The 18,254-nt window shown below is 36.0% G+C and overlaps 2 protein-coding genes across 3 annotated transcripts; one reads left to right on the top strand and one right to left on the bottom strand.

The window, feature by feature from the left end:
- Positions 1 to 28: 28 nt before the first annotated feature.
- LOC5504556 (N-acetylglutamate synthase, mitochondrial) lies at positions 29 to 6,904 on the top strand. 2 transcript variants are annotated; one of them, XM_032372891.2, is made up of 14 exons: positions 29 to 478; positions 655 to 777; positions 1,255 to 1,472; positions 1,774 to 1,833; positions 3,634 to 3,796; positions 4,191 to 4,271; positions 4,430 to 4,529; positions 4,727 to 4,820; positions 5,057 to 5,134; positions 5,260 to 5,347; positions 5,427 to 5,521; positions 6,159 to 6,212; positions 6,495 to 6,580; positions 6,704 to 6,904. In XM_032372891.2, exons 1-14 carry the CDS (start codon positions 281 to 283, stop codon positions 6,760 to 6,762), a joined length of 1,497 nt encoding a protein of 498 aa, XP_032228782.2. In that variant the 5' UTR covers positions 29 to 280; the 3' UTR covers positions 6,763 to 6,904. The 2 variants fall into 2 exon arrangements, with proteins under 2 accessions (XP_032228782.2, XP_048579515.1); XM_048723558.1 differs by lacking the exon at positions 29 to 478 and having other exon boundaries at positions 1,129 to 1,472.
- Positions 6,876 to 18,233, bottom strand: LOC5504563 (centromere/kinetochore protein zw10 homolog). The gene is made up of 21 exons (XM_032372890.2): positions 18,058 to 18,233; positions 17,758 to 17,892; positions 16,846 to 16,953; positions 16,574 to 16,654; positions 16,436 to 16,498; positions 15,736 to 15,877; positions 15,384 to 15,458; positions 15,200 to 15,248; positions 15,048 to 15,078; positions 14,567 to 14,621; positions 13,515 to 13,622; positions 13,089 to 13,168; positions 12,497 to 12,560; positions 11,435 to 11,508; positions 10,749 to 10,889; positions 10,434 to 10,585; positions 9,953 to 10,034; positions 9,358 to 9,543; positions 8,883 to 8,987; positions 8,631 to 8,762; positions 6,876 to 8,042 (listed from the first exon to the last, which is right to left on the bottom strand). Exons 1-21 carry the CDS (start codon positions 18,193 to 18,195, stop codon positions 7,752 to 7,754), a joined length of 2,292 nt encoding a protein of 763 aa, XP_032228781.2. The 5' UTR covers positions 18,196 to 18,233; the 3' UTR covers positions 6,876 to 7,751.
- Between the last annotated feature and the right edge of the window lie 21 nt (positions 18,234 to 18,254).

Raw genomic sequence — 18,254 nt, 5'->3', positions numbered from 1 at the left:
TTTTGGGGTTTGTACACATTCTCTAACCCCCTACCCCTGGGGGGACATTTGCCCCTCTACTAGACACATTTCTAGAGTAGGTGATAGAAAAGCCGATTTATTTTCACGACGGCTGTATTAGAGAACGAAACGCACAATGGACGTGGTGCAGTGAATCTACCCCGAAAAAGCATGACGAAGCAGGATGGCCTTTGAAAGGTTCAACAAAGCTCATTTGTGACCAACGAATCAACGAACATCTAAAAACTGAGCAAAATTTTCGTCGAGCGTCTTCTTTTAAATGCGTCTGTTAAACTCCTGCCGATTGCTTAACTCAAATAGTCGTAGTGAGATTTTAAAGAATGCGAGAAGTTTAAGTACTGGAGTAGCAGTCACAAGATTTTCATCCACTTCTTACGTGGTCCCGACATCAACTGCAAGGGTTCAGACTTCAGATAAAAGTCAAAAGAATCAAGATCTGAAGAGGTTTCTTGAAGAGGTAGGATTTGACACTAGAAATGCTGCTTAGCTTGTTAGTTTTTTCAACTATTTTCGTTCAATTTAAAGCATTTATTTAACTTAAAGATGAAATGACACTTGACAAGAGTGCCTGCAAATCTTACAGTGTGTATAAAAAGTTGACCATACATTTGCACAATGTATTTCTACATCAAGGTTGGTACAGATCCGAAGGAGGCACGCTATTGGTTACGGCAGTTCCAGACAAGAGAGTCATACCCTGAACAACCTTTTGCTGTTGTCGAGATTTCTCCTAATGTGTTTATGGAAGATGAAATGGTGAGGACAAATAAGCTATTTAACATTGCCTAATCTCATTAACGCGTTTAAGCTATCCTCTAACACAATGACTTCACAGCATGTTATAAACAAAAAAATATGTATAAACTGATACCCTTAAATTACCATGAAAACATAACAAGGAAAACTTCTTTTAGTCCTGCATCTTTTTAAAGTGTGTGAGCCTGAACAAACTATGCTTTTCTTTAGCAGGTACCACTGTTTTGTGGTTATTAGACATAGGGATATCCTATATATACCTGTGAGCAGAGGTTTTTATCCTATATAATACTACAGGGTAAGAAACTTCTTGTGTAAATGCAAGTGTGAAATCTGGTTTGAAACTGACAGGAAAACAAGGGTTGTAGAGGTTTCACTTGGTATAGCATGTTTGCGATTGGATGAAACAACTTCTAGAAGAATAACATGGCCTTAACATGCTATCCTTACCTTATGGAAATGTCGTACACTCCACAGCTGGACAAGCTAGCATCCTGCTTGTCCTTCCTGACTCGTAATGGGATGCCTGTGGTTATAGTACATGGCATCAACCCTGTGTTACCATCACAGACAGATTTCCAACATCAAGTCCTTGCAGATAGCATCAAACTGGTTTCTCTGTTGGAACAACATGGTACAAAAGCCAGACCTGTCTCATGTTCAAGCGATGTCTTTCATGCAGCTTCAACATCTCTGTAAGAGCCTATGTGACTATTATGACTGGTATAGTAAAAAAAACTTTGATTATGACAGAAGACACCATATATAAGAGGGTTCTGTTTGAAGCCGAGGGTGAGGCAGATTAATTGAGTGTGGTGTGAATACATAAGTTATGTTAAAGAAGATGAAACCATGTGCTTAGTGCAGTTGATGTGTTCTTAACTCTATGCACTAACCCGTTTTTTATCCACGAGACCTATCTATATAGGTATAAAATCATGTACAAGATGATGATTACAATCAAAACTTATCTTGAAAACTAATTTTTTCTTTTAGTGATTCCAAAGTTGGATGTATTAACAGAGTTGACATTGAGCCTCTAAAGAGTTTTATCGGGTAAGTTCTTCTAGAAAGCTAAAAGTGAGTCTAAGCATAGGCTTCCCACTCACATCGGTGAAGGATTTTGAAGGACATACGAATTCACAAAAATAAACATCTATGAGTTATTGTTCTAATTCATGAAATAAGCTTAGTTGGGATGTAAATGTATCAGTCTGCCGTTTTTCTTTTCTTCAGAAGAAGCTCAATTTTAAGAGTTTAGAGCGATTAAAGTTTGTCTTGGATTTTGAGTTGATACTAATAAGTATGTTAATGAGAGAAGGCTGCCAACTTAATTCTGACTACCTCAGCTTCAGTGCGATTTTCTGCCGGATTTTAATCAGTACGAAAACACTGACACTGGTACAGGATGGGAGAGTGATGGAACTATCCCGACTCAATTTTAAAAGCAATATGCTTAAAAAACTGCAAGAAATGAATTTTTGAGTGTCAATTTTAGCTGTCCGTTGGTGATCTGGTCAAATGGCATCCTTGGGATGTAATTTGCATAGACAGCTTAGTCCTGCGCACCCTAGACATGACTTGTCTTTTTCACAGTTTCCACACTAACTTCTAAATGGTGATCTGTTGTGTGAAACGTAGCTTATAGAGCTAAGGTAAGTACATGCAGACTGTCGACGTTTGCGACCTGTTGATATGGAAGAGGGATGGAGAAGGACAAGAGAGGTCTAGGGTGGTGTGGGGCTACTTGACCAGCTGCCATCCTGTACCAGTGTCAGTGTTTTCGTACTGATTAAAATCCAACAGAAAATCTCACTAAAGCTGAGGTAGTCAGAATTAAGCCCGGGGGGATCATCGTTGTATCTTTTAGGGTGTAAATTTGGAGCCTTGGGTATCTTTTAGGGGTGAAAATGCCCAGATTTGTACCTCTCTATCTTTTAGGGTGCTATTATAGCCATCGCTCACCTAACTTGTAGCTTGTGAAAGAGCATTTGAATGTGAAATCTTCCATAAGAGACAGTTTAAAATGAATGTTTTTATTAAAAATTGTTTACGTTTGTTTGAGGTATCTTTTATGGGGTAAATTCATGCCTAACCAAGCCCACTTTAGTATCTTTTAGGGTTAAAATATAACCAGACCACGCCCATCGAATGCCCCCCCAGGGGGAATTAAGTTGCCAGACTTGTCTCTTTAACATACTTAGTATCAACTCATAATCCGAGACAAACTTTTATCGTTGTAAACTCATAAAATTGAGCTTCTTCTAAAGAAAAAAAAAACACCACAGATAGATACATTCACATCTCAACTAAGTTTATTTCAATGAATTAGAGCATGAAGATATAACTCATAGATGTTTATTTGCGTGATTCTTATGTCCTTTGAAATCCTGAGGTGGGAAGCCTGTGGTCTAAGGTATAGATAGTATTAGTTTCATATTTTTCTTCTTTTGGTATCAAAGGTAAACTAAATTCAACTGGGCCCCAAGGCATAAGATATCAACTAAGCTCCCCAACTAAAAAAAAGCTGAATCTTACCATTCATCCTGACCCATCCCCAGTCGTCTTGGTTTTCGGAGACGTCGCAAAGCCTCAAGGGAAGGGTTAAAGAGGCACGCAGGGCATCCTTGCTCCCTTCCCTTTATGCTTTGTGCGCCTTTGAAATCTCCCTTCTGAAAACTTGCGTTACGACTGGGGAGGAGTCAGCCCTTCATCAACTTAAATATGAAGTGCCTAGCTTTAAATTACTCACACTCAAATCAATGGATTCACTAAAATTCAATGAATTCCTACTGTGAGGTGATAAAGACTAGAAATTACTGACCTAGGTACATGTGCGATGTCCACCATTGTTAGGTCTGGCCAAATACCCATACTGACTGCGGTGGGCAAGAGTCCATCCGGACAAACGCTGTACATTGATCCCACAAGTGCTGCAGTAGAACTAGCTGCCATCCTACAACCAACTAAAGTAGTCTTCTTGAACACAGAGGGTGGACTGAGAGACAGTTCAGGACAGGTAAGGGGTATTGCATTGGTGAGTTCAGACCAAGTCAGGGTAATTGATATAATGTGCATTATCATTGTCAAAATCATAATAATGACAATCATAATCATTACCATCATCACCATTATACACTCACCACAAGTAAAGCTAGCTTGCTTGGAAATCAGACATAATATCCTTAAAAGCAACATAACAAAATAACTAATAATAAACAGCATCATCATTATTTCACCAGCCATCTATTTATTTGCTCTTAAACATTCCGTATTCTAAAATCTTGACTGACACCATCATCATCTTAATCACAATAAACACTGAGATTGCTTATTCAAAAAATTGTGTCATCATTAACAAATAACATGCATAACTTGAGTATTTGCTGAGGTTGTTTTTATTTCTCTTAAAGGTGGTTGACTCAGTGAGTGTACCAGATGAACTGGGCAGCCTCCTAAGGGATTCATCACTACACTGCTCATCTCATAATTTGGTAAGGGTGGAAAAACATCTACATCAAATAATACAGAGTTTTATTATAGACAAATTTGTTTGTGGACTGTGAATTCGGCTATAATTACAGAAATTACATATATCTGTTTTACTGAAAACTTTTAATGACAATCCTTTTTTATGTATTTGTTCACATAGGTAAAGTCCATAAGGGATTTGTTACTATGCCTGCCAAGTGAGACGTCAGCTGTGATTACAAGTGCCAACAGCTTGATAACAGAGTTATTCACACATAATGGTATAGTATGGGATTTATAAACATATTACCAACTAGCACCTGAAAAATAACTAAGAGGACCAGTTTAAACCTGATTGGGGCTGGGTTCTTTCCCCAATCATTGTAGTAAAATGGGTATAATGAATCTGTGTAGAAAAAAGGCTTATAAAGAAATCTGCTATACTTATTCGTATTCCTATAACATGTTTTGTTTCCAGGTTCTGGTACCCTTTTCCAGGTTTCTGAGCAGATCAATGCCTACCACTCCCTGGAAAATGTTGATGTCGAAAGATTGCGGAGTCTTATTATAAGGTATGTGTACGATTTAGTCAAAACATTTATTAAATTTAAACATACTGTAAGTTGTTGCCTTTTCAAATACATTCCCTTGACCTTCAAAATGAGGTGTCCTTTAGGCCCTTTTTCCATTTTGATCAAAAGATTTTCACAATCAAATGTGTGATATGAGCTATAATGTGGGTCGAACTGCCTGCCTGGCCTCATCAGCAGAGTAAAATAAACAAGATATGATTCTTTCATTGTTACAGGTCTTTTGACCAAGACCTCAGTCTGGATTACTTCTCTAAAATTGAGAGACAACTTCACACAATATACATATCTGAAAGGTAAGTTAATCACTTAAGAAACCATGAATAGGATAGGGGGATACGATAGGGCAGGGCAGAGTGAGATAATCAGTTTAAAGAAAATTTATCTTTTGTTTGTTTTGAGAAAATGTTTTTATTTTCAGTTATAGTGCAGCAGCTATTATAACAGTCCCAAAAGATACAGGTGGAGTTCCTTATCTTGATAAGTTTACAGTCAGCAAAGAGAGTCAGGTGAGAGCCTCAACTCATGTCATCTATTTTTTTGTCTATTTGTAATAGTGGATTTAATGTTTATATTGTTCCTTTTCAGGGAAAGGGAACAAGTGAGAAACTTTGGAAAAAAATTACAAAGGATTTTGAGAAGCTATTCTGGAGATCTAGAGGGACAAATAGAATAAATCCTTGGTAAGGATAAAATATCAATTTTAATGCTAAATTAACAAGACAAATTTGATGTAAATTACAGTCGAAGCTCTCGAAGAGCGACCGCTCTCGTAAGCGACCAGCTCTGATAACGACCACATCATGTATCACCAATTGAATTGTCACACAAACTCTGTAATTCTAAGCTCTCGTAAGCGACCAACTTATCGGTGCGACCATCTCCGTTAACGACCACAATTTCAAACCACCAACTGAGATTTTTCTTTAATTTTTAAGCTCTCTTAAGCGACCACAATGATTTTTGGCTTTACAACGTCAGTCAACACCTGATAAACATCATATGCAATGCATGCTGAAATCACGGAAAATGTTGTAATGTTTCACAAAAGCTGCCTTTCAAGTAGGCGGCCATTAGAAAATTTCATATATTACAATTTTCTAACTTTGATTTCAACCATGGGACATTTCCTTTGTCTCCAGAAAATGTAACACCTATTGTTCAAGTTTTCTTGCACCCAGTGGTTGCTTATGAGAGCAAGCTCTCGTAAGAGACCAGCTCCGTTAACGACCACAATTTTCAGTTCCCAAGGTGGTCGCTTATGAGAGCTTCAACTGTAATTCATTTATTAGAAGTTGCTAAAAAGCCTTATTGTGGCAGGTATTTCATGAGGTCAAACGGCAGCTGGACTAACGGTTTATGGACAGTGTTCTGGTGAGTAAGAAAAGAACAGCCAAACAGTTACATCTCTATTGGTCTAGACAATTTTAAGCTTCTGGCCTCTGCACAAAACATAGTGTATTACTTTCCCTTAAGAAACATTCTCTTTAAAGGCTTTTAGGCAGGGCATTGGAAATCCTTTATCTTCCAAAAGAATTGAGAAACTGATACCTTACAGTTTATCTGGTTTACTTCATTGTAACATGACCCTTCTCCGTATTGAAATCCTGGCAAATGGCTTTACAATGATATAATTTTTTTTAAACTTTAATGTAGGTATGGCATCACTGAACAGCACCATACATTGAAATTAGTTATGTATGCCAACAGCTTACCATCATCCTTTGATCCTATTGCACCACGTAAGTAAATGATACCCGTACCAATTGGTACTGCTGTAAAAGGTTTCACAATCTAACATGCATTTTGTGGCATATTATTGCAAATCACACATACAAATGTGCTGTATGCCTTTTTTTTAACAGATGATGGACCAGAGGGAAGGAAACAGCTGTCAACAAATGCATACCACAAATACTTGTAGCTCCAATGTGGATGACCTGAACAAGTAGCAGTGGTTAAAATACCAGATTTGCTTTGTTTTAGTTGAAATTCTGTCTGTTTATAACATTGGTAAAAACAGGATAGGTCAAGCAATACCGTATTACAGATTTATTTATAACAAATGATGTTTGTTTGTGTGGTTTCATCTGAAGTATTAGTATATTGTTATGCTGCTGCCAGTTTAGAGTGATGCTAATATTAAAGTCAAATTAAATTAGAAACGTTGAAGGGTTAGGTGACAACAACAATGTAGCAAGTTTCTATTATTTATTAACTATGCTGTCACAGCACAAATCATAATTATTTGTCATCTGTTAGTGTGACACTAAGTGGTCCACAAACATATATATATAATATATATATTCAGTTCTAGAAAGCTGTTACATTCTTGTTTATCTGTTTGTTAACATTTACAAGGCATTCAGATTTGCATGGCATTCGGTATTCAGCAACTTATGCACTTCTACAGGTTAGGGATACATGGATTCTCCAGTGCAACCTTATTTGAAATAGGTGTATATATGTGTATACATATATATATGTTTGTGGACCACTTAGTGTCACACTAATAGATGACAAATAATTATGCTTTGTGCTGTGACAGCATAGTTAATAAATAGTAGAAACTTGCTAATGTTTTCTGCATTGTTGTCACCTAGCACTTCAACATTTCTTATTTAATTTGACTTTAATATTAGCATCACTCTAAACTTGCAGCAGTATAACAATTGCATAACATCAATAAAAATTTCTTTTTGCTCTAGTCCTAAAATGGTAGCCACTTGCCGTACTTCTCCCTCTTGTCCTCTTACCTCTTCAGGCTGTTTCATCTATTTTCCTGAATCCCCATAAATATTCCCTACTCCTCTTTGGTATATACAATGCAGTTGTAATTCACAATCAAAAACTCATCTTGCTGTATTCCAATAGCCAAAGTTAATAGCTTTTAAAAATATTCTCAGTCTGTTATTATGAGGCTTTGATTTTTGCTAAGGCAGCAGCCCGTCTATCAGTGTTTTGAAACAATGCTCTGATTAGGTTGCGAATCTCCCCAGCACTGAAGTCCTGAGCAAGGGGGCCATTGCCATTTCCCCATGAGTCTGTGATTTCCTGTAGACTAGACTCAAGGATGCTTATTAGTTGGCTGTATCTTGACCAGTGAGGTACAGCTGATGATGGATCTGGGAACAGCTCAGGGGCTTTGTTGATAACAACATTAAGGAGGAAGTTGAGTTGGTGTGCTTCATCTGATGATAGATCCTAGAGGAGAAAATTTATTTATGGACAATTCATTTGAATAAGATAAGGTTACAGTAAGTCTGACAAAGAATATGTGCCAAATAATCAACTGAGAACTTAGTTTGGATGCATGGTGCAAATACTGTACCAAGCCTGTTTTTTTTTTTAACATGACAAAAATATAGAGATGTGGTGTGGTGTTTAAAATAAACATAAACTAGGAATCTAATTTCACTGTACCCTTGTTCAATCAAGGGAAGCTATTTCAATGCTAGAATTTACCATTAATGTCTTAGAGTCACCAGTCTAGTAATGCTGGACAGGCAAGTTGTCATATTTGTTAAGTTTTCATTATGTGAGGCCATTTAATAAAACTAAAACTCTCAACTTTACTAGATAATGGCTAAGGATGTTTTAAAATTGGCCTAGAATAGAGATGTGCTATGCTATGACCGCTGCTTTCTTCTCTAAAACAAATCAAGATACAGTAGGTATGATTGTGTGGCTGTGGCTGTGAGAGGCTGGGGAAGTGCCCCTTTTCAGCTCATAAGTCCCATCTCATACTGGCTCTGGCCCAGATATGGACAAGCGAATTTGCTGATGACTGACCTCTAGTTTGAGAACTTCATTGGTGATTTCCTGAATGACTGCATCCAGAAGAGCCCCAAGAGAATGGTAGAACAAGTCCTCCGGGAGAACACCTTTCCAGATTTTACTCAAATGTGAGAGCTGGTGCAGCACCTGAAGTAAATAAAATAAAAGAGAATAAATGAAAAGCACTGTTAAAAACTGGATAAAAGATGGAGGAAACTAATGATATCATCCGATGATATTGTAGCCTTAAAGTGAAAAAAATCTAACCTGTTTTAGGGCTCTCTCTATTTGACTGCTTCTATGGTCTTCATTTGCATCAGCAAATCCTTCAGCGGCTCTAATGGTGCTTAGCAATTGTGACCTTTGTCTTTTCTACAAGAAGAATAAAGAAATATCAGCCATACATAAAATTATTGGCTTTTAGGGAAACTATTTCTATTATGTACTACTTGCATGAGAATAAACTATTTATACCAAAACTCTGTGAGCTGATCGTGATCATGGATTGCAACATTTTTCTACCAAGATTTTTTTAAATTTTATATTCATTTGCCATTGGAATTTTGTAAACACAAAAATTTAAAGCCACACAAAACAAAATTGAAAAAAAAATTATTGACCAGTTTGACTGGATGGTTAAGCTGGGATTTTTAAAGGTGGTTCTTTAGAATCTCTTAATTAATGAGGTGTTATGCATACTTATTATTTGTTTTAAAGAAACAGTTTTGTTAAGTATACTGACCAGCTGTTCAAACAGGCACTTCTCTCCTATCTCTCTCACTGTCGGCACCAAGTCCATGAATGTCACCGTTCCCACTCCGAGTGGCTCAGGTAATTGCGCACTGAACTGGTGTCCGGCTGTCATAAGCAGATGCGAGATGTACATGCAGTTGTTGTGGTGAAGTGCAGATAACTGAGGAAGGGTGGCCTGGGGCAAAATAAGACTGTCAACTGAAGGTGGTCTACTGAATAAATAAATGACTTTTAATAACCAAGTTAAATCGACTTCCCTTTTTTTCAGTACCCTAGATGAGGATGCCTACAGAATCAGCTCACTAGTTTCTCTAGGTTTTCTTACCATTCATAAACCTATGTTACTGTTCTTGTATTGATGAAATGCCAAAAATATGAATAAATATACAAGGCTGAATATGACTGGTGTGTCAGTTTACTAAATATATTAATGTATGGCATTGTCACTTCCATTGTTTTACACCATTTTCTAATACGCTCTAGTGGCCTGAATTGTTTCAGACAAATCCATGAATATGTTGGTGAATTGGACAACCCTAACTCCCATGTGCAATATTACAATGTATACATTTAGGGGAATGTACCAGGTTATCTTGGTGGTATGCAGGGACAACACTGCAATAAAGCTCGAAGACGTTGCGCACAGTGTAAAATAATTGCACAGCCCTAAAAGACAGAAGCAACAAGGATTATCATCAATAATTTATTATAGATTATTACTGGAATCAGGCATACGTATTTACAAGGTTACTGTATTTTAGGGACATTGGAATGCAAAAAATATTGGAAAAATCATGTGATTAGTTTTGAGTAATTACCATCTTGTATACCCATATGGAGCAGATTATTTTTCAAATACTATAAGTGTAAGGAAGCCTCTTTATTTAGGCAATTTCTACTGCTAAGATGATAAATGGTCCAGTAATCAAGCAAATAAAAGATATCAATCTTAAAAAAATAAGAATGTGCCCTGTTATACTGCTGTGTGACTTTCATTTGGAATGGCGAAGTAGTTGCTTCAATAAGAGTACTGTAGGCAAGATATTTTGTGGTTGCATTACTTACGTTTGGAATGGTGAAGTAGTTGCTTCAATAAGAGTGCTGTAGGCAAGGTCCATAAGCTTTTTGGTGCTTTCACTTATGCGGCATGTTGGAAAATGGAAGGTGAATTCACTAAGAGTTTCTTCGTTGTCACTTTTTGTAATTTCACTAATTTCCTGTTGATGACAAATCCAGTAATACTCCATGTAAGAACTAGGCAATCTAATGGCAAGTGGTTGCCAAGTCAAGATTTATTCAGCATGAAAAAAGTGTGCATTATACACGAGCAAATAATTATGGTTAATGGCCTTTTAGAACAGTGTTCACAGGATTTTTAACCTTAGACTTTTTGCCCAACAGGGCTTCCTGGATTTCTTGTGGTGTGACAAGCAGTGCAGTATCAGTAAACCTGTCCACCATCACTGTGTTGTAAATGTCATCTTTCATGAGATCCCTGGCTGTCACTAGCAGATCTTGACACTACAAAACACATAAAATAAAAAATAAAAATGAAACAAAGCACAGTATAACCAACAAGACATGTAAACCAAGTTTCAAGTTAACCATAAGCTGTGCCAAATTCATGTTGCAAATGCAAATATGTCTTTATACCATATGATGGAGGATTCTAAACAGACAAATACAGTAAAATAACAATCCGGGGCCCCTGTTGTTAAATGAAAACCTATCTGAATGGGCAATCCTAGGGATCTTATATCTTGAAAAAAAAAGGTGCCTATCTATCATTAAATGTGTACTTTTTGCGAGAGTGTTGTTTTCACCTCCTCAAAACGAGAAGATGACTTTAGATGACACCTTGAAAAGATGACTTTAGAAAATAAAAAGTGTAGTCTACATCTTTAAAACAATGTGTAGTACCTAAACATAAAAATACTAGGGTAAGGCAATTGAGTGTCCTTGGTGTTGGTTTTAGAAATAGCTTGTTGACCTCTATTCGGCGCTAATTATTTTTATAACCGACAATCTGCATCTGTTGACAGAAGGCTATTTTTGTATTTTAATACCTTTTTGTTGCCAAAATGAACACCAACATCTTTGGCATACTTCGTAAGGGAGGATGGAAGCTTGTCGACTATTTCTAAAATAAAACATTTTAAATCATCGGTTGTAACAAAATTTGCTATTTAGCGGAGCTCCATACCTAAGAAAAAGTGGTATATAAGAAAAATGTGGTAACAAATATTGGTAACCCATCGACTGGAGTTTTGGTGACACTGTGTCGGTCCGTCCCCAAAAAGCATCATATATACCTACCTGTGTTGGTATTTATTGGAATAAAGTTATTATTATTATTATTGTGTTGTGTTACATCAACAATGAGGTCACTTAAAGCAAAAAATGTGATTAAAAGCAAAAGCATTCATATCATGTTTGTGTCATGGGGGGTGCAAAAAATGGTCATGTGATTTGTGTCATGTTCGATGACGTCACAAATTAAACTATTATTAAGAACAAAAATATTCATATCTCATGAACAAAAAATATGACAAACAATCTTGATATGTGACATGGAGGAGTCCAAGGAGCTGCACAAATAGTCACATGATTGTGACGTCATCAAAATATCTATATTTCATTAAATAAACATCATATGGCAACCACCGGTAGGTGTCATGTATGTTTCAAGTGGGGTGCAATGAGATAGTCACGAGGCGTCATAGATGACATCACTAAAAGTGCTACTCTGAAGCCAAAACATCACATGACAGCTAAACTTGTTGTGTGTGTTATGTGGGGAAGGGGGTTTAACAAATTGGGCGCGTGATCTGTGAAATCGTCAAAACCAGGAATATAATAATATTATTAAAAATCTATTAGCAAAAATACAGCAAAGATTTGGTAATTTTGAGCTCCGCTTTTAGCAAATGCCTAAATCTATATTATTATTATGTCATATTAAAGTCTTTATACCATATGATTAAAGGCAAAGAAATGCTAAACACTAATATCCCAGTTTGCAGAAACAGAAAAAAAAATCAAAATAAACAACACTCAAGAGAAATTTGGTCCTACAATCATAGCATTTAAGAACATCAAAATGTAAGGAAAATCATTTAGTTTCTTACCAAGTTTATGCAGCTCTTCTTCAAACTTCTCTGTTTGAGAAATAACCTCCTGGTATTTTTCAAGCTGTAACCAAATAATTAATCTTTGATATTTTAAAGGTACAGCTTCTATTCTTGATAGGAGAAACATACCCTTTTCCAGTACAAGAGAGAGATTAGAATCTACAATGACTGTAAGAGGACATCAGCTCTTGCATGTTCAATTGCACCTGTATTGTTATATTTGTGGCAACACCTACATGAAGAGGACTCAAGAAAGCAAGAAATGTTGTCATATCATCAGGGCTTCTGGAATTATGCGGTTGTGCGGAAGCGCGTAATTTGGCTTTCTCCGCGTAAACCACGTAATCCACAAATTTCCGCGTAATCCTGCGTAATTTGGCTAAATTTTGAAAGACAAAACATTTAAGTGCACAGCTGATGTGTTCTTTTAGGGTTCTTACCTCTATTTCTTACCTCTATCTAGTGCAAAATCCCACTTAATTTAGCGCGTAATGATTGATTTTCCGCGTAATTTAGAGCATTATTCAGCAAAGAATCCTGCGTAATTTTGAGTTTTTTTCAGCGTCATTCCAGAAGCCCTGTATCATACCTGGGCACTTGTGTTAGGTATTGATTTGGCTAGACAGTCCTTGATCAGGTCTTCAGACAGTGCAGGCCAAAGGAAATTACCTATCAAACAGACACCTGCTGAAATCATATGGTATAACCAGAGGCAACAGACAGATAATTTGAAGAGTACATATGGATCACATCACAAAAAAGCCCAGAGATACCCATAGCCTAATTTGGTAAGTTCTACTGTACTTATTGTACCAAAGATGCTTTAGAGTACATATGGGTCACATCACAAAAATGCCCAGACATTAGGGCAATGTATTGTAATAAAACTTGCTCCTCTGAGTATATTAACAATATTTTCAGCACCTGAGATACCCATAGCCTAATTTGGTAAGTTCTACTGTACTTATTGTACCAAAGATGCTTTAGATTTAATAACAATCATTTTTTCACTAACCAAGATATTGAAGGATTGATATTTTAGGCAATCCAGAATTATCTTGTGATGGTGTGAAGTAGGTACACAGAACCTCAAGGACTTCAATTATTTTACTGTAAACCTTTCCTGTAAACAAGTAAAAAAACAGTTATTTCCAAGCTTTTAATGTCAGCTTCTCTTCTTTTTGTACAATATTAAAATATTAGAAACAATTCATATAGAATTTAATATTATTTAAAAATTCACATAGTAGTGCAATGCAAATTTAGTACTACATATACATTAAATGTAGCATGAAATTGATTTTTTTGTCCTATTTTCTAAATGTTTCTCTATCGTGACCCCCCTCCCCCAAATATTTATATATACTGTAGATATCTATATATACAGCCGTTTCCCAAAATGTTGTCCTATCTGAGAAATATAAATATGTAGGAGGTACCCTTTGTTTAGCTGTCAAAATCTGATTTAAAGACAAAAGGTATATATATATATAAATAATATATATAATAAATATATAAAATGATGGTTGAAGGCTTTCATAGAAAGTGCTCAATACTCGAAAGTAGAGCGGTGTATAGTGTTGGTTTGAGAAAAATACAAACTACATAGGTTTCCCTACAGGTCTGTTTCGTGGTTGCCCACTTATCAGGGGACTCATCAGAAAATCCCCTGATGAGTGGGCAACCACGAAACAGACCTGTAGGGAAACCTATGTAGTTTGTATTTTTCTCAAACCAACACTAATAAATATATATATATATGTTGTGGTTTGAAATGTGGCATGGTTTGAATTTTTTTCAAACTGGTTTGAATTTTTCAAACTAGCTCATTTTTGGATACCTAGCATTCTAAAAGGGATTTTATTTTTGAGGAGTCATTAATAAAACAGGGGCTTGGATTTTTTGGGGGTTGGGAGGTGTAACTAAAAGAACTAGATAAAAGATTATGCAAATATCCCCTTTTCAAACCAGTTTTAACAATTTCAAACCAAGAAGCATTTCAAACCACAACATATATATAAACCTTCATATGTTACATGACCCTTGCAAAGCCTGATTTGGTCTTACCTGGTTCAACAATTTTGCATTTTGTTGTATCTCTGACAAGTGAGATTGTGATGTCCTGTAAGAAATTGGAGGTAAACTATTATTATATTTATATATAGACAACAGCTTTTGACTACAAGATAAGTAATGAATAAATGAATATTGAAAAGGGGTTTTATTGATTGGCTACACAGCCAGTGAATATCCTCACTGTTACAAAAACACAATCCAGAACAAAAATCTAATCCTGACGAAGCAGATATCCTGTCAACAAAGTACTCCATGTCAAATAAACCTTTTGTAACCATAACAATGTTTTTTTTGCTATATTGATAAAATTAAATGTAATATAGAGGTAGAAGTATTTAAAGCTAATGTGAACTATTAATGCTCCTGTTGAAATATAAAAACTGAATGTCTACTCGAGAATTGAATAAGGGTATGAAAAATTTTTCATTTCTTTTATTATTTTAGAATGCTTATATTGAACTGTTTAAACTACCTCCTTATCCTTTTCCACTGAAACTTTGAGACTGAGAACGAAAAGGGGAATAGAAATTAGTTATAACCAACAAAACCAGACATCATTATTAAATGATACTGTACTGTACATTTTTGTTCCAAACATCAAATTCAAAGAAAAAAGATACGCACTTGGGAAAAATAATCAGTGGCCGGTAAATAAATTGAATCAGCTTCTTTCCTAGAAATGTAATGATGCAATTAGTAACATAAAATCCAATAGCCATAAATCCTATCTTAAAGCACTGATAGAGTCCACAAGGTCCTGTAAAGCCTGCCAACTTGTTCAATAAGAGCTATTTATACCCTGACTCACCAAATATCTTAAGCTTTTGTTCTAACCGTCCAAGAAAGGCCAGTGCATTGATCACTTCTGTAATTTCAGAACCATCTATCGATCAAGAAATTAAAAAAATAAATAAGCAACAATAAAATTTTAATTAATAACTGACAGAAAAATGTAACATGTATTTAATGAATATTTCAAAAATCTTAATGATACATCCTTTTTGATGCTGGTTTCACAAACCTGTTATATATAACCATTATTTGGTCCAATTGATAGCTAAAGCTACTTACAAGTGCAGAGACTGATCTGGGGTTTTAGATGTGCATGAGTGCCATCTAGTATTTGGTCCAATCATGATAGCTTTACTGGATCAACTTACAAGTGCAGAGCTTTAGCTGCGTTTTCAGATGTGCATGAGCGCTGTCTAGTGATGAAGACGTTGGTATTGACCAGAGCAAGCAGTTATTCCATGTCGTGTCAAGCTTATTGACCAACTGGATACTCAATCTCCTCAATTCTTCCTGCATGAAAAGGAGAATTTTGATGGCGCATTAATCAAGAGAGAGCAAACAGACCAAGAGAATCCCCTTCTATATACTGTAAAATGACTTTGTCAATGCCATTGTCAATGTCATTTGGCTTATACATTTTTAACTGAGCAATAAACCTGAGCAAACAGAACGGGTAGCAAGGGTACCTTGAAATGTTAAAAGTCTCACAAAAATTTTAAAAAGTCTAGGAATCTCGTGTTTTTACGTATGTCTTGTAGTCTCATTTTGTTTAACATTTTAGGAGTCTTGGACCCTCAATTTTTTTTTACTGGGGTCTTGGAGTATCTGATTTGTAATGCAATCTCGTAGTCTCTGATTTTGTTAAACAGGATATGTTTTATGTTGTTACCCTGCAACAGGGTTTCCCTTCTTTTCCTGAGCAAGCTAGGAAAAGCTTGGGCTCAGATTCAGAAATTTTTCAAAAGTTGGTGCCTCAAAAAGTCTCTGATTTACCCATCCCAACTACTAAGATTCTGCTATGGGATATAAGGTTAACATAAAAAGATTGCATGCACAAAGCTAACCTACCCTGAGTGCAATAAAGATTTTGCCCTCTTGTCCAGCCCTTGGTACATGTTCAAGGTCTTCTCTCTGGAAAAAAATCATTATTTACAGTAAGCTGAATGTAGTCCTTTTAAAGTCAAATACAAAATTACGAAACCATACCAAATCCTCTAGAAGCTTGGCTGCTTTGCAAAATGCTTTACTCTTTAAAGTTCCAGGTAATGTTTCTAGCCCTAAATGAATCTGAAAAAAAAGGCAAAAAACAACAACAACAATTTAGCCCTTAATTAAAGATTAATGGGAACCGTGAGATCTACTGTAGCAACCATTATTGAAAGTTTGATGGTTCAATTATCATTATGATTATGTATAGAAGAACTACAAATTCTATTCATCCAAAAGTCAAATACATTGATATACACATTGTCAAATACCTTTCCAAGTCGTATCAGTATAACTCTGACCATATCAGTCTCTTTCAGCTGTTGAACAAGGTTAGCATGCTCTTCCGCAGCAGCATCTAGATCAGGTAAAATACTTCCCTGAAAAAAAAAAAATAATCAAAAACAATGAAACAAAATTCTAATTACTATAGCATACTCACATGAAACTTAAATTGTGCTTAGTCATTTATGGACATATATTGTACACAAAATCTGACCACAAGCTCAGGCCCTACTTATATTAGTAGTACCAGATCTAAAGAAGGGTTTCTGGGTTTTTAATCCCTCTCTTCAGCTGCCTTAGGACAGTGTTATGTTAGAAACTCACATCATACAGAATTTTCCTCTCTGGTTGGTGCTCAAAAATAAAGGATTTAGATTTGGAGTTCCTGGGAGGGCATAGGATAAAATGTCACAGAATCTCATAGTGCAAATCGCACATTGCTATTACCCATCACACCCCACCCTCCTCTCAGCAAAAAAAAAAGATCCACCTATGCTTAGAGCAATAGAAGTACCTTTCATTTCTATATTATCACTGTCTGAAAATAAATACCATACAAAGTCTGGTATAGGTATACAAGGTGTTGGTATGACAAACTGGACGTGCTTCCATTTAGATATACACTGTAACTTAGTTACAGTGTGCCCAGTAATATGGTAAACAGCAAAAATATGTATGGGAGGTTTGCTCAGAAAAATCACATAAAAGTTTAAGAACAGCCAAATATAAACAAGATTCTTTTAATATAAATCCGTGCTTCTGATTCTTCAGGGAACAATAAACATTTCACACATATTTCTGGGTATTTACTGTTTAACCTGGTTATGCTGTAATAAAGCGAAAACCTTACAATAACCACTGACTTGTTATTTCCTTTTTTTTCTGTTTAGGCTACACACCTTGACTTTCTTTGTTGTTGCATCTATTTCTTTCAGAAGACTGGAGACTTTCCAGTTCAATTCTGATGTTGATGAGCTCAAATCTTGAAAACCAGCATATGAATATTCCTTGTAAATGGTATTGAAAACTTCCGCCTGGGGAAGAAAAGATGTCCTATTAACATCATCAGCTGATTACTATAGCATAGAACTAGGAGCTGTACATGTGAAAAAGTTTACGTCACCACATATCTTAACTTAGTATCTTTCAATGAACATTCAATTCGAAACATTCTCCTAGATAGAAAGCTAAGTAAATACCTTGACTTCTTCTGCCTTCTTCAGCATCTTTGTTGCACACTTGTTAAAGTCTTCCTGCTCTAACTGCCCTGTTTTCTGTAACACATCTGTCACTAGACTGGTTTTCACACCATCGAGCGGTTTCTCGGTGGCCGCCATTTTGAGATGATTCTTGAGCTTCGCGCCAACCCCCACAATGCATCGCAATTGTGAAGACA

The sequence above is a fragment of the Nematostella vectensis genome, chromosome 2 (assembly GCF_932526225.1).
Source record: "Nematostella vectensis chromosome 2, jaNemVect1.1, whole genome shotgun sequence".
NCBI classification, from domain to species: Eukaryota; Metazoa; Cnidaria; class Anthozoa; order Actiniaria; family Edwardsiidae; genus Nematostella; species Nematostella vectensis.
Note: the sequence above shows the minus strand (reverse complement) of the source record. Positions and strands in the feature narration are given on the sequence as shown.